The following is a 14,197-nucleotide window of genomic DNA, read 5'->3' as shown; positions in this document are numbered from 1 at the left end:
ACTTACCTACCCCACCTTTAATAGGAGACACAGACAGACAAACTAATAAGGCTTTATTTAAACATTAAAGAATACTTTAGGTTAAGGTCTTATTTTGAATAAGAAAAAAGCTTTGGGAGTATAAATGTTAAGCCTGACAAAGTACTAATATATTGCTTTCCTGCAATGTTAACTACTGCATGTTTAAGCACTTATTTTAACTGATATTATACATATGTATTATACTCTTATAAGATGTATGTAGATAGTATAAGAAATGTGCAGAATACGACAGTTTAATGGTGGAGGTATACACATATTGATAGATGTCTTGTAATGCACTGTTGAGGAACCTGTGACCCAAGTTTTTCATCTCCGGCCTTGTCAGGTATTGAACAATCAATAAATAAAGAACACAGAATTATTAAATATAAAACACAGAATGTGTGTGATTATAATAAATGATTTGCAAATAAACACCACTGCATATTTACAACTGTAACACATGCTGATGTAACACAAATGTTTCCAACTTGGGATCAATAAAGTATATCTTATCTTAAGCTGATCGATGGCTACTGCCATATTTGCAAAGTGTGCCTCTGAACCTTGACAAGTGCATGTTTCAGGCTCATCAATTAACAACAGGGGTCAGACACATAAGACCAGCTGTTAAATAAAGCTCTTCTGACCTTAGCTGGCATGTGGGTATATATATTAATGCTGCCCATTATGGGCACAAGCAATTTTCACCCATTTATTAATTATATGTTTTAAATGTGAGTGTTTCCTGTCCCCTAAACCTCCAGGGATGTACACAGTTTAATACTGGCAACTTCTTATTATGGGAAATACGAAAACGTCTTTTAAAACTACAACTCCCAGTAGAGACGTGCCATAGAGAACATGTTGCGAAACAGAATAGCCAGCATGTGTAGTTCTGGGGACGGGGTGGGGGGGACGGGGACGTGGTGGACCCGTTCAAATCCAGTTTTGGACAGTCTGCCGTGGTTCCATCCCATTTCAAAGTGCTGTTCGACGCTCGGCGTAACCCACGGCGCACACTCAAACATCCAATCACAGAGCTTGAGGACTATCACAGGGTTGTCAAGCGAAGCGGAGAGAATACTTACTTCCAGGTGTAAAATTCTCTAAAGGAACTACTATGAGCTGCTCCGACCCTCGGTCCTGACGGACTCCAACTTGTGTTTATTAATCAAACAAATAAATAAACACAAGGGTAATTATGTGTTATTGTTGAGTAAATAACAGTGTGTGGTTTAGAAAAGAATACAAAATTAGAAGGAAAAAACGATGAAACCATACAGATTTCAGTATTCTGAGCCCCTACTTTCCCCTAACTGACGGCAACTAAAGTCCTACATTATTCAATTAAAATAAAGAAGTAAAAACAATAAGTGTGGCTTGATATTGAGTAAGACAAAGGATGATAAACGCTGTGAGAATGGATCTGCGGAGAGCATTTCGCCGCGATCCCAACTCCTCTATTACCAACGTTCAGGGAGCTCTATGCAAGTCAATGGGACGCCCTGCCCTGTTGAAAAGTGACTCTCAAGGGGTACCCTGTGCGTAATAGAGTGACGGGGAGGGGCCCTGACCGACCGTCAACATGTGACGGGTTGGGAGTGAGAACGTGTTGGAATATAATGTCACAGCAATGTTAAACTTAAAGCATTTCGAATGATGGCTTGTTGGTGATACAGCAATCCTACTCTGTTCATTCTACATACTAATAGTACAAAATCATTACTATCCGTTTGGTTAAGTAAGTATAAAGTGCATTTGTTTGCAGTCAGAATAAAAGAGCTGAATCTATTTAACCATTTGTTGTCACAGGAAACTATTTATTCAAATATATTGTTTTACAAAATCTTTCTGAAGAGGTTTCACCCTCACTAGGCAATATTATAATCTATCACTAATCACATAATGTATTTTTATTATTGAGGACATTTGGAAAGCGCTGTATCATAACGAGTAACTTAACCTTAATTCTCTGTCTAGAGTTGTTTTGTGACTGTGGTTGTAGAAATGTTTAACTATTTTAGAAATGTTTGTTTTTCTTGTCATATTTTTCAACTTGATTATATATATATATATATATACCAACATTTGTATCAGCATCAGCAACCCCTTATACCTCAGGCATTAAACCTGCATACGTTTCTAATCATTGAGGAAAAGAATACAAGCTATAATAAAGAGCGCAGACAAAGCAACATTAAGCTAACGTTGGTGATTGATGGTTCTAGTTCCTTTAGATCAGGGATGGGCAACTTGGATGGTGGTGGGGGCCACACAATGTATGTACTGGCCACCAGGGGGCCGCAGATTCACTTGGAACACACACACAAATTGCATGTAATTGTCTAACTTGAACCTAGCTAAGAACCCGCCCCCCCTCCCTCCGGCTGAAATTATGAATGTAAGAGTATAGTAATCATAGATAACACGGCAGGGTCCGTTACAGTTTGTTTTCATCTGGTTTCAAATAAACAAAGTCTTGGCTTTCAGAATATTAAACTTGTTTCAGATGATAAATACAACTTTGAAGCTTGTAACGGCATAATTACAAGCGGAGAACGGAGTAACTTGACGTCACAGCAGGCACAACAACAGCCGGTGTTTCTCGTGAGGGTTTCCCCGGGAAACAAACTCAATACACACAACGCGTCACAGATTATTTTTGCGGTATTTGGCTGCCGAACAAAATCATGTACGCAGCTCGCGACGTAACTAGAAGTCTAGTGGACGGTATCAGTACTACAAGTAATTATGTTGTTTATAAATTAATCTAAGGGCCGCAAAAAGAGGAGGCCGCCATTTGCCCATCCCTGCTTTAGATGTATTGTCCCAAAATATGTGCAACCTTTGTAGAGAGAAATAGAAGACAACTACTCACATGGATCGTATATTGACTTACACTAACTCCTGAGGGAAACATCTATCCCATTAGCTGCTAAATGCTCAACTCTGTTTACTAGCTTGTTGCTAACTTCATCTCACTGGCTCTAGGGGGGAGAGTACTAGAACACTCTGGTGAGTATACTTCACTTTGTCCGTTTTCTGGTGAAAACATTACTAACTCCAAATCTTCTGAGAGTAAATATGAAGTATAGCATTATTTACACATCTGTTTCGTCCTTTAAATGTTTGCTTAGCAATGTTAGCATTCCCCATTCAAACTACCTCTGGCAGAAATGTACTCTAAAGTAATTTTATCGGAATTGAAAGCCAAACACAAAAAAAACTATTCCCCACATGTGACGAATGTCTGGTTAACTTTTAGAATTATTGTAATGTTATAATAAAATGTCAAAAGATATAAATTAAACAGACGGCCTGGCTCACCGCTCACTTTGTCCAACTCGGCGCTGCAGACCCTTTATTTATTCAAAGAATGAGGTCAGCGGTGTGCAGTAATGGTTGGGGGACCAGATGGGTTTAAAACCAAAACATATCTGCAGTTGTCCACATTTTTTTTCTTTAGACACGACCACCAGAGCTACTGTGGTTAAAGCTCATGACTAAGCTCTTACTGGACATGCTACATCACTTTGTAACTGTCTGCACTGCACTCGACAACGCAATGGAAAAGTCTGAGTCACTCTTGTCTGGACAGGAACTGAGTGAGTTGACTGTTCTCTCTAAGAGCATACCTATGGTATTCCATTCAGAAATGTGACATATTTTAATAAAATAAAAGCAAGGCTATGAAACACAAGTTGCCCAAATCTATTTTAACACTAGGTATAAAAAAACAGGAGGTTTACTGTTGAGGCGAGACGCGACGAGGTAAGGAGAAATGGGACTAATGGCTGCACCATGTGTTGGTCTAATCATCACAGGAAACCAAACAGTCTAGCTTAGGGGTTCTCAACATTGGGTTCGGGCCCCTGAGGGGTAACAGCATTCATCTGCAAGATGATGTGAAAATGTTGTTGATTTGTTTGCTTGCGATAATTTTACTTCAAAATACTCATATGGCAATTCAAAGACAAACACAGAGTGCTTCAGATAGATGCTGCTTTGTTTAAAGCCATCACAAGATAAAGAAGCGCGAGTTAAGCTGACCTGCACGACGGGGTGTCCTCCTGCCAGGGCCTTCACCGCCCCCCTGCTGCCCTCCGTCTCATAGTGGGCTCGGTGGTGGGACTTGGGCTGCAGATCGACCTTCAGGCTGTACGGCCCCGAGCTGGACGGCAGCTGCCAGTCGAGAGCGGGCAGGGACGGGCTGTCGGGGTGAGAACATGTCCAGCAAGTTAACTTAGCAAGGTGGGAGGAGGGCTTATTTAGATACACTTATCAAGGTAGAATGTGCAGAATGTGCAGAATGTGAAAACACTGATATGCACGAGTTTGGGATAACCTTTTTTCACAAATATGTTTAAACATGCTTCTCGTCAGTAAGTCTGTTTAATGTTTTTATTTGTATCGAGCAAACACAAGTCTACTCCCTTCAGGCTTTATTTCAAACTAATTTCACCTCAAGGTGAATTAAGTCTTCGTCAACTCAAACCAGGGCGCTCGCTTACCTGACATATTGCTTTGGCTTGGACCAGGAGTACGGATGCTGCGGCACATCCAGAAACCCTCCGCAGTAGCCCTCCTTCTTTAAAGGCATCCGTTGTTCATCCAGACCGAGCTCCCCTGGAATCAGGTTCTCACCTCCAGGCTCCAACTTCAGGGTGATGGTGGGGCTGTGCTCCAGGCTGGTTTTCCGGGCTTTGATGGGGATCCCCTCCCCGAGGTCGGTCACCCCATCTGTGGTCAAGGCATTGATGGCTGCCAGGATGGCCGAATTGGTGTACTGGTTGGTGTTTGGCAGCCAGCTTTCCTCTGTGATACTGAGGCGAGGGGAGGTCTGCGGGGAGAGTCCAGGGGAGTGATTAGGTGAGTACGGGTATTGCTTGTGCGCTGGTCCGTTGCCGTTAAAGCTGTACTTCCTCTTTGCACCACAAGGGGAGTTTGGCCTGGAGCCGCGCTGACCCATCCAGGTGTCGTCTGTCACGCTTGTGCGAGGAGAGGTGGAGGGGGAGTTGCGAGGAGATCCACCAGAGGTGAAGCCATCCCCTGGCAGGGTGAGGGTGGACCCCTTGGGGGACACAGAGGGCGACTGCCAGGGAGAGTTCTGGGGCGAGTTGTCGTAGTTGTAGGAGAAGCTCGACTCGTAGGAGGAGGCGTCGGAGTGGCCGCTGCGGGATGAGAGGCTGCTGGCCGGGCTCAGGCAGCTGGGGTCTCTGTAACTGTCTGCACTGGGGAGGGTCAGCGTCACTATGGAGTTGACCCGCTTAGCAACAGGAAGGTTGGTCTCCTCCACCTCATCCTCGGGAAACTGACCGTAGGCTGTGATCTCGATGCGAGGGCTCTCAAGGGTCGGGGCCCCGTTTGGGCGGACGCTGGAGGATGAATAGTAGCCGCCCGCTCTCATGTCCTCCTGGGAGTCGTAACTGTGAGGCTCTGTGACGGACACAGATATAGTGGGGCCGGACTTGAGGCTGAGGTACTGGGAGGGAAGACAAGGGTTGCCCAGTGGGAGGGAGAGACTGACATTTGGCGTGTAGCCATATGCATCTGGAAGGCAAACAGATTGACTTTGTTACCATGATAATCAAACACACATTCACTGGCTCGCTCACTGAGTGGGACACAGCTGCCAAGTGGAGTCTTATGAGAGCTGTGGAAGAGGTGTAGCCTCATGGCAAGAGAGCTGCTTGGCCCTGGCTATATCCTAATGCATGCAAGTTAAAACTTGACTTAATCACACAACATCCCCGAATGGATCAAATTATACAAAGCAGAGTTGGGTGACACGGATAAAGGTGCCAAAAATAACTCCAGACTATAAATAACTAAAGCCAAACCCAGGTGGCTTTTTGACCACTTCTCGATTCCAAATGTATGCCACTTAATGCACATGCTGTAGCTCATAAACTCTAACATTATGAAAACACACCAACGCTTTTGTTGGCTGGTTTCACGACCCAACAGCCATTGAAAATAAACACGGGAGGGACATGTTTAGTTTATGTGCATGCTGTGAAGCTGCATGCTGTACCGAGCTCGGGGGAAAGCTCATGGTCTTGTGCCAAAGCTCCCGCTGGGTCATATGAAACTCTGCCTGTCTGTGGCAAAGGCTGGGGTCACAACCAGGGGCATGGGGGTGGGGGGGGGTGGGAACTGGAGTTGTGGCTACATGAAGCTGGTGAATGTGCCCACAGTGGAGCACGTTGACATGGATGGAGATGCAGACAGACAGTCACCACAGCTCCTGTCTGCTGTGAATTAAAGAGAATTAGGGGCCCGCCATAAAGACTATGACATCAGTGCAGCACCATGTGAATCCTTGTAATAAAAGAAAATGATGCTTACATTTAATTATGCTTGTGGTGTGTGACACAGAAGCACTGAAATGTTTATTTTCTATAATTAAACTGCTGCCAGTTAGCTGCCAGGTAGCCTGAGGGGCTGTGCCATCAAATGACTCGAGAATCACCCACAATTCCATGTCAATTAGTAGCAAAAGTTACATTCTGGCTATTTTGGGAACACTTTTTAGTCTTGAGTGGCTCACAGAAGCAGAACCACGCCCACCATGCCCAAATCATAGGGAGGGGCGCACAATGTATATCTCCACCACTGGTTTAACTGCACTCTGAATACAGACATTTAGCAGGGCGAAGTGCTGCTGCTTCAATGTAACATCACAGCTCCATGTATCACATCCGGGTGTGAAGTGTCAACAATGTACGAGAAGTTAAATAAATGCACTGTTATAATAAAAAGGAAAGCATTCTGAAATGAATACAAGTCAAACGTACCCTCTTCTGCGGACTTCATTTTCTTCTTCGTCTGGAATCAAACCGCTGCAGATGCCTAATCCATATAGCGGAGTTTATATATTCCACAGCTGTTGCTCAGGATCCACACGCACTATTTCACCGCTAACAGACAGCGAGATGAGAAAAAAAAGTCGCATCCAAAAGAAAAATGCAAATAAAAATATTAAAACATGTGGAATAAGTTCATGGTCATAAAGCTATTTCCGTCGCGGTGTGGAGACGCGGGGGACCCTGGCTCTGCTGCTGGCTGTGACGCACTGCTCCGGCGCACGGTGCACTTCTGCGCTTTTAAACTCGGGGATCACCTCGGCGGCGGCGGCGGCGCACCGCCCCTCTCCAAACTCTGACGCACACACACACACACACGCCCGGCTACAGGACGGGTCCAATGGAGATCCTCTCTCACTGGGGCTTCCAGAGGAGAAGGTGGCCAATTAGAGAAGCTGGTAGTGAAAGCCTGAAAGCTCCTTGATGGGTAAAATAATCCCTCGCGACGGGAGAGTTGAATACACACCTCCAGTGATTGGAACAAACATCCTGCCTGCCGCTGAACGTGCTGGATAGAGCCAGGGTCAGAGGAGGAAGAAGTGCCACTGGTTAGGAATACTCTACAAGTAAAAGTCCTGCATTCAAAATGTTACTCAAGTAAAAGTACAAAAGTATTAGCATCAAAATATAGTTAAAGTACCAAAAGTAAAAGTAGTCATAGTGTAGATTGGTCCATTTCAGAATAATATATATGTGACTTTGTATTCTGCAGGGTAGCTTGTGGAACTCCAGGTGGAACTGAAGTCTGATTCAACACTTGATTATATTTCACATCATTCATCCAGATCTGTGAAGTAACTAAAGGTATTAAATCAGATGGTCACAGGTTCAAACCCCACTGCAGCCAGCATGTCGTTGTGTCCCTGAGACACTCACCCTGTGGGGATTGCCCACAGTAATTAGTGTGTAAGTCCCTTTGGATAAAAGCGTCTAACAAGTGACATGTAATGTCATGTAATATTAAATAAATGTAGTGGAGTGAAAGTACACGATTTACCTTTGAATTGTAGTGGAGTAGGCCTACAAGTACAAGGTAGAAACATTTAAAAAAAACTCAAGTGAAGTACAAGTATTTCAAAACTGTATTTAAGTAGGCTACTTCTAAATCTACTTAGTCACTTTACACCACTGGTGAACATCCCTGACAATAAACCGTGGAAGGGTTAAACACCACGGTTGGTTGGGTGGCAGATGTTAAGAGAAACTATGTCCCCATTATCCACGGCTGACTTAATGAGCATGAAGGACACTCATCTGGAGTTTCCACCCACTTTATCCACAGAATCTGTTCCTCTTGGCAGCGTGTTCAAAGGAGCCATCACTGCTGCTGAGAGACACTGCACATGGAAGCCCCAAATCAAGATTTATGAGCGGGCTAATCCTCACAAGCGTTTTTACATTAAACTGCTGCCATGTTCACCCTGAAAGAGCCATCCATCATCCGGCTGTACAGCTGTCGGATGTTCAGACTCCTGGGTTGTTCTTTCCTCAGATTGCAGCGGAGAACAGAACAGGTGAGTGCAGGGAAACATGCCAGAACATAACGCTAGAAATGCTGCTTCACGTGAAGTTATTGCAAAGGCAAATAATTGCTTTCCACTTCCTCCTGACAGACTGCACGTCTGCGGGCCACACAACGCATAATTATCCATACTTTCATAGAAGTACTATATAAAAATCAAGTCATATACCCAGTCATTTGACACGCCGAACTGAGCATCTTCACAAAGGTCTCCACGTGCCGCTCTCTCTGCGGAGTTGGTGCATCAGTCGGCCTCTCTTCTCCGCGCAGGCCGGGCTGAGGCTATCTTTGGCAGGTCTGGATCTCTCAGCAGCTGGCAGCAGGCTGGTGCTTTTTCTGTGATGACAATAGTCACATGCTGGCTCTCTGAGAGTCTCTCCTTCCCTGGAGGTGTGTGGGGGGGGGGGAGCTACATGGCTGCACTACAGCGTCTTATCAGCTGGCCCTGTTGGTGTGACTCTCAGCCAGAGGAAGGGTGAGGATGTGTCTCAGATAAAGGTCATAACTAGTTTTTGTTTTTTATATCTGTTGTAACGAATGTTCCATCTGGTGTGGTACATGTGTATGCTTACAGTATTTAATTTTCTTTGGGGACTTCTGCATCTCATATGCATATATAGAGCAATTCATAAGTTTCAGACTGCTGAGTTTTTTTTTTAAATATCACCTCAGCCAAGTATTATGTACTTATCAAAAAGACAAGCAATGTCCCTTAAAAGCCTTCCCTCTTGGGTTGATTGATGTGGCGGTAAAGCAACTGATGGCAGTTATTCGATTAACAGCCTCAATAACACAAGTTAAAATGTACGACTGGTTGAATAGTCAGCACAAATGTTGTCCTATGTCTTTTCCTAACCACTCTTACAGCACTTGGCCTTCATGGGAAACGTTACCAATTCAAGGAAATATGCAACTGGGATACTGAGAGAATCACGTGAGAATCATTTCATTATGTGATGGTCCTTTGGTTGACGAGTATATTCCAAAAAGTCTAACAATTGTAAATTAGCGCTAATAACAAGGTACAGCTGAGCATGATTATTATAGTAATCCAGAGAAATCACTCAAAGCCACAAATGTCCACCTTCTCGTGGCGCGAGAGGAGTGAGGTTCCATTCGCTGGGCACCATTCATATCCGTGTGAAGAATCCTCCAACAGTTTTTGAGAGGCTTCAGTCTGGTCCAAAGCGGTGGACTGATCATCCAATTTATATTCTAAGAGCAACCACGCAAGTGTGGCTAATAATTCATACTCTAAAGTAGAAAACAAGTATGGGTTAATACATATTTCAAAAGCATCTGCATGTACCAAGTAATTGTATTATATAAAAGTAGAGGGCCTGTATATGGGGCTTGCAACCCGTGGAGGGCGTTTGAATCTGGACTTGGACCATATACTGCATGCCATCCCTACTGTCTCCCCTTCCAACGCTGTCTCTTAAATAAAGGCATGCACTTGTACAAGAAATATAAAAAAGTTACATTTTATCTCGGCTTCTTTTACTCTTTGATGTGTCTGAAAGTATGTCACCTTTTGACATGGCTCATTGTAAAATCCTATGAGGTGAAAAGACAGAGCAAAATACCAAGAAACAGCTAGTTCTGTCATGTAAGATGTAGATCTGACTTGTTTGTGAGGTGCAAGCTTTCAAATACCAACTGCTTCTGTAGTTTCTTCCTAAAACGCGAATACACAACTGCCCGATTATCTCCAGAATAACACTATCCCTCCTCCCACTGGCATACTCACACTGACACTGTTTCAGACATCAGCTCTTGATCCATATCTGTCTCCATTGTGCAACCCCACATCCACAGCAATATTCCCTCCTCACCCACTGGGATGTGAGGCCGAGCCCCCCCCCCCCCCCCCCCCCCCGTCAGTGGATCTGAGGGAGTGACGACACTTGTGAAACCCTATCCATCCGTTTCATCATGGGGACGTGGCTCGGTGGCTCCCCAGTCATCTGAAGAACCCCACACGTTAGTTTGACCTCATGGAAATCTCTCATGGGATCTGGGGGGCCAGCCAGGGGCAAACCGGGGGGGGGGGCTCCAAAGTTATGTGTAGCTGCAACATGTGCTGCAGTAAACACTTCCACCCGTCTGCAGTTAATAAATAGCTGCTCTGCTGATTGACTCGTGGACCCTCGTACGTCAGAGCGGTGCTGGTCTCGTCGTCTCTCTGGCCAGGCCTGGTGCTGGTTAGCGGACACCGTGGTGACAGACACACAGACCGGATGGATCCAGAGCCACAGCTGAAGGAAGAGCACAGCAGATAATGAGAAACAACAGCATCGCCACGCGTTGATAATGTAGACACGGCCGAGTGGACTGTGGACTCCCTTTGATATGAACAAGCTGCTTTAACTGGTGACACAACAGACGCTGCATTTATTCAATATTGGAGCTGTTTTCAGTTTTCATGGGAAGAGTCTTAATGAAGTCTGAGGTCAGTTCAGAAAAGTTAACATGAAGAATGGAGTCTACTCGATTCCTGCTAGGCACCAAGCGTTAGACAGACAAAAGGGCTATTCCACATGTGCTGCATACTATATCATATACTGTATTTGCATTTTGGCTATTGGTCCACAAACAAACTTTGTTTTCTTTTATTTAATACACTACTTTTGTCTTGCAGGGTGAACCTTTCCAAAACTCGGTTTCCAAAACTGAGTTTATAAAAGTTATAAAAGTGGTGTTAATATCTAAATATTCCAGCACTCTATTAAGGAACAGAGGTGTCAGAATGTAATATTGAGGTCACTGCTAAAGGTCTCTGGACCCTATCCCTTCAAACCTCCTTCAGACTATCGCTCCTGATATTCTACCGTTTCTCACCCATTTCATCTACACTTCTCTAAATTCTGGTCACTTTCCAAACAGTCTCAAGGAGGCAGGAGTAAACCCTCTCCTAAAGAAACCCACTCTCAACCCGTCTGATGTTATAAACTACAGGCCTGTCTCTCTCCTCCCGTTCCTGTCTAAAACACTTGAACGCGCTGTCTTTAGACAACTCTCCTGTTATCTCCATCAGAACAACCTTCTGGATCCGCACCAGTCTGGTTTCAAGGCAGCTCACTCAACAGAAACTGCCCTCCTTGCTGTCACTGAGGAACTGCACACTGCTAAAGCAGCCTCCCTCTCCTCTGTCATCATCCTGTTGGACCTGTCTGCTGCATTCAACACGGTGAACCATCAGATCCTCCTTCGCACTCTCCAAGAACTTGGAGTTTCAGGCTCTGCACTTTCCCTCCTCACCTCATACCTCAAAGACCGTACCTACAGGGTTACTTGGAGAGGGTCCGAGTCCGACCCTTGTCAATTAACTACAGGGGTCCCTCAGGGCTCTGTTCTTGGTCCCCTCCTCTTCTCTTTGTACACAAACTCGCTCGGGTCTGTCATTAGCCCGCATGGTTTTTCATACCACTGCTACGCTGACGACACCCAATTAATTCTGTCCTTTCCCCGCTCAGAGACCCAGGTCGTCGCACGCATCTCTGCTTGTCTAGCTGACATCTCTCAGTGGATGTCTGCTCATCACCTCAAGCTCAACCTTGACAAGAATGAACTGCTTTTCCTTCTGGGAAAAGATTGTCCCACTCTTGACCTGACTATCAACATCGGCAACTCTGTTGTTTCCCCGACTCAGACTGCAAGGAATCTGGGTGTGATCCTAGATAACAAACTGTCCTTCACTGCAAACATCGCTGCTACAACCTGCTGCTGCAGATACACGCTTCACAACATCAGGAGGATGCGTCCCCAGCTGACCCAGAAAGCGACGCAGGTTCTGGTCCAGGCTCTCGTCATTTCACGCCTAGACTACTGCAACTCCCTCCTGGCTGGTCTACCTGCATGTGCCATCCGACCTGCAGCTCATCCAGAATGCAGCGGCTCGTCTGGTCTTCAACCTTCCAACATTTTCCCACACCACGCCGCTCCTCCGCTCCCTCCACTGGCTTCCGGTAACTGCTAGAATCCACTTCAAGACAATGGTACTTGCGTACCATGCTGCGAATGGATCTGGCCCTTCCTACATCCAGGACATGGTTAAACCGTACACCCCAGCACGTGCTCTACGTTCTGCATCAGCCAAACGGCTCGCTGCACCCGCACTGCGAGGGGGACCCAAGTTCCCATCAGCAAAAACACGTGGGTTTGCTATCCTGGCTCCAAAATGGTGGAATGAGCTCCCCATTGAAATCAGGACCGCAGAAAGCTTACACACCTTCCGGCACAGACTGAAAACTCATCTCTTTCGACTCCACTTCGAGCGATAGAATGACTAACAAAGAACTGCTAACAGAGCACTTATATACTAATAAAGGACTGGCTTATCTAAAGCCAGTTGAGTAGCACTTGAAACGATTGGCTCTTTGAAACCTGATGTTCTTATATGATTCTGTTTTCTTCAAGGTTGTGTCTTCCTGGTCGAATGTACTTATTGTAAGTCGCTTTGGATAAAAGCGTCAGCTAAATGCAATGTAATGTAAAAAATTATCCACCCCCCCATGACACAGACTCTGCTGTCCACTTGCCGAATGTGGACCTGTATTGTGTGTGTCTGTGTTTGTGTTTGGCCAAACCGCCCTGCTGGCCTCAAGAGCGCTTTAATTGTGTTTCGCACTTTCGTGTGTTTCACAACATTCCTTGAGAGGACGATATTTCCTTTGAGAACAAGGGAGAAAGACAAAATAATGATTTAACATATCTGTTTACATGTGGACTAGGGCAAAGTTAGCAGCTAGCTTTGTGAATATGTGTGAGACAGACACTTCTCTCAGAGTAGGAGGAGACCAAAAGAGAGCTTAAAGAAAGTGAATACTTAACACACATTCATCAAGTGTCACAACAAGGCTCCAAATAAGTGCTAATGGTGAATCTGCTGGATGTTTAAATACGCGACTGTTTCCCACCATGTTACATTTTTCTTATATGTGAATTAAATCAGTTGCAGTTTTACAAAGTTACTTCACACCTGAAGATGGCTGAACGCAGCATTAGAATGCAATTCAAAGTGGTTGGTTTAATGTTTACTGTTCAGTCTAATCACCTGTAACCACATCACCCAGCAGGGATGTGCATGCCTTCAGCAGTGAGAAGTGAGAAGTGTGAAGTTGCCCTTTAATACACAGTATTCAGGGTGTAAGGCAGTGATACACAGGGCAGTTGTTGGGCAATTTGGATAGAAGGCAAAGAACTGACTCACTTCAATCCCGCAGGAACATCCTGTCACCATGACAAATGAACAGACACACTGGCCATAACTGCCAGGGAACGTCATTTTACTCTAAAGATCTGAGATGTTTGACATGTCAAAATATGTTTTTGCCATCATAAAGCTGTCGCATTATAACTGTAGCAGGTTTCAATCCCTGGATTCAAAGTGTGTTAACAGAGAGTCCTTCACACTGAGCCAATGTGTGACCTTCACTGTGAGCTAACAGAGCCGCTCTGTGAGGACAACACAAACACATAAGAACAGATCCTCTGTGGTGCAATACTTTTGGCTCTTGACACAATCACATTGCTAATTTAATCACACTGTAGATCATCGTAGGGACACTTTGAAATACTTGTGTTACCCCGCGTCACTGTGATCCCAACGGCTTTGCTCTCTGAAGTGTGGCCTGGTGTATCATCGTGTGAAGCTTCAGAGGGGTTGGGGTGGTCTTACTGTCACAAACCCACACCATTTTGTCGTCCGCCATCCCGTATATGGCCACTGTCAAGTTTGCGAATACTCTGCCCGGTATGACGTGGTTTGGCGGCGGCGAGGTGG

At 45.1% G+C, this 14,197-nt stretch overlaps 1 protein-coding gene across 1 annotated transcript in view; it reads right to left on the bottom strand.

Moving 5' to 3' along the window:
- The window catches only part of nfatc1 (nuclear factor of activated T cells 1), a 68,276-nt gene extending 61,169 nt beyond the window's left edge, over window positions 1–7,107 (bottom strand). Inside the window, exons 1-3 of the mRNA XM_034094606.1 lie at window positions 6,822–7,107; window positions 4,536–5,574; window positions 4,075–4,234 (exon numbers count right to left, since the gene is read on the bottom strand). Coding sequence (XP_033950497.1) covers window positions 4,075–4,234; window positions 4,536–5,574; window positions 6,822–6,840 — 1,218 coding nt within the window. The 5' untranslated portion in view covers window positions 6,841–7,107. The remainder of the gene's footprint in view (window positions 1–4,074; window positions 4,235–4,535; window positions 5,575–6,821) is intronic.
- Between the last annotated feature and the right edge of the window lie 7,090 nt (window positions 7,108–14,197).

The sequence above is a fragment of the Pseudochaenichthys georgianus genome, chromosome 11 (genome assembly GCF_902827115.2).
Source record: "Pseudochaenichthys georgianus chromosome 11, fPseGeo1.2, whole genome shotgun sequence".
Lineage (NCBI taxonomy): Eukaryota > Metazoa > Chordata > Actinopteri > Perciformes > Channichthyidae > Pseudochaenichthys > Pseudochaenichthys georgianus.
Note: the sequence above shows the minus strand (reverse complement) of the source record. Positions and strands in the feature narration are given on the sequence as shown.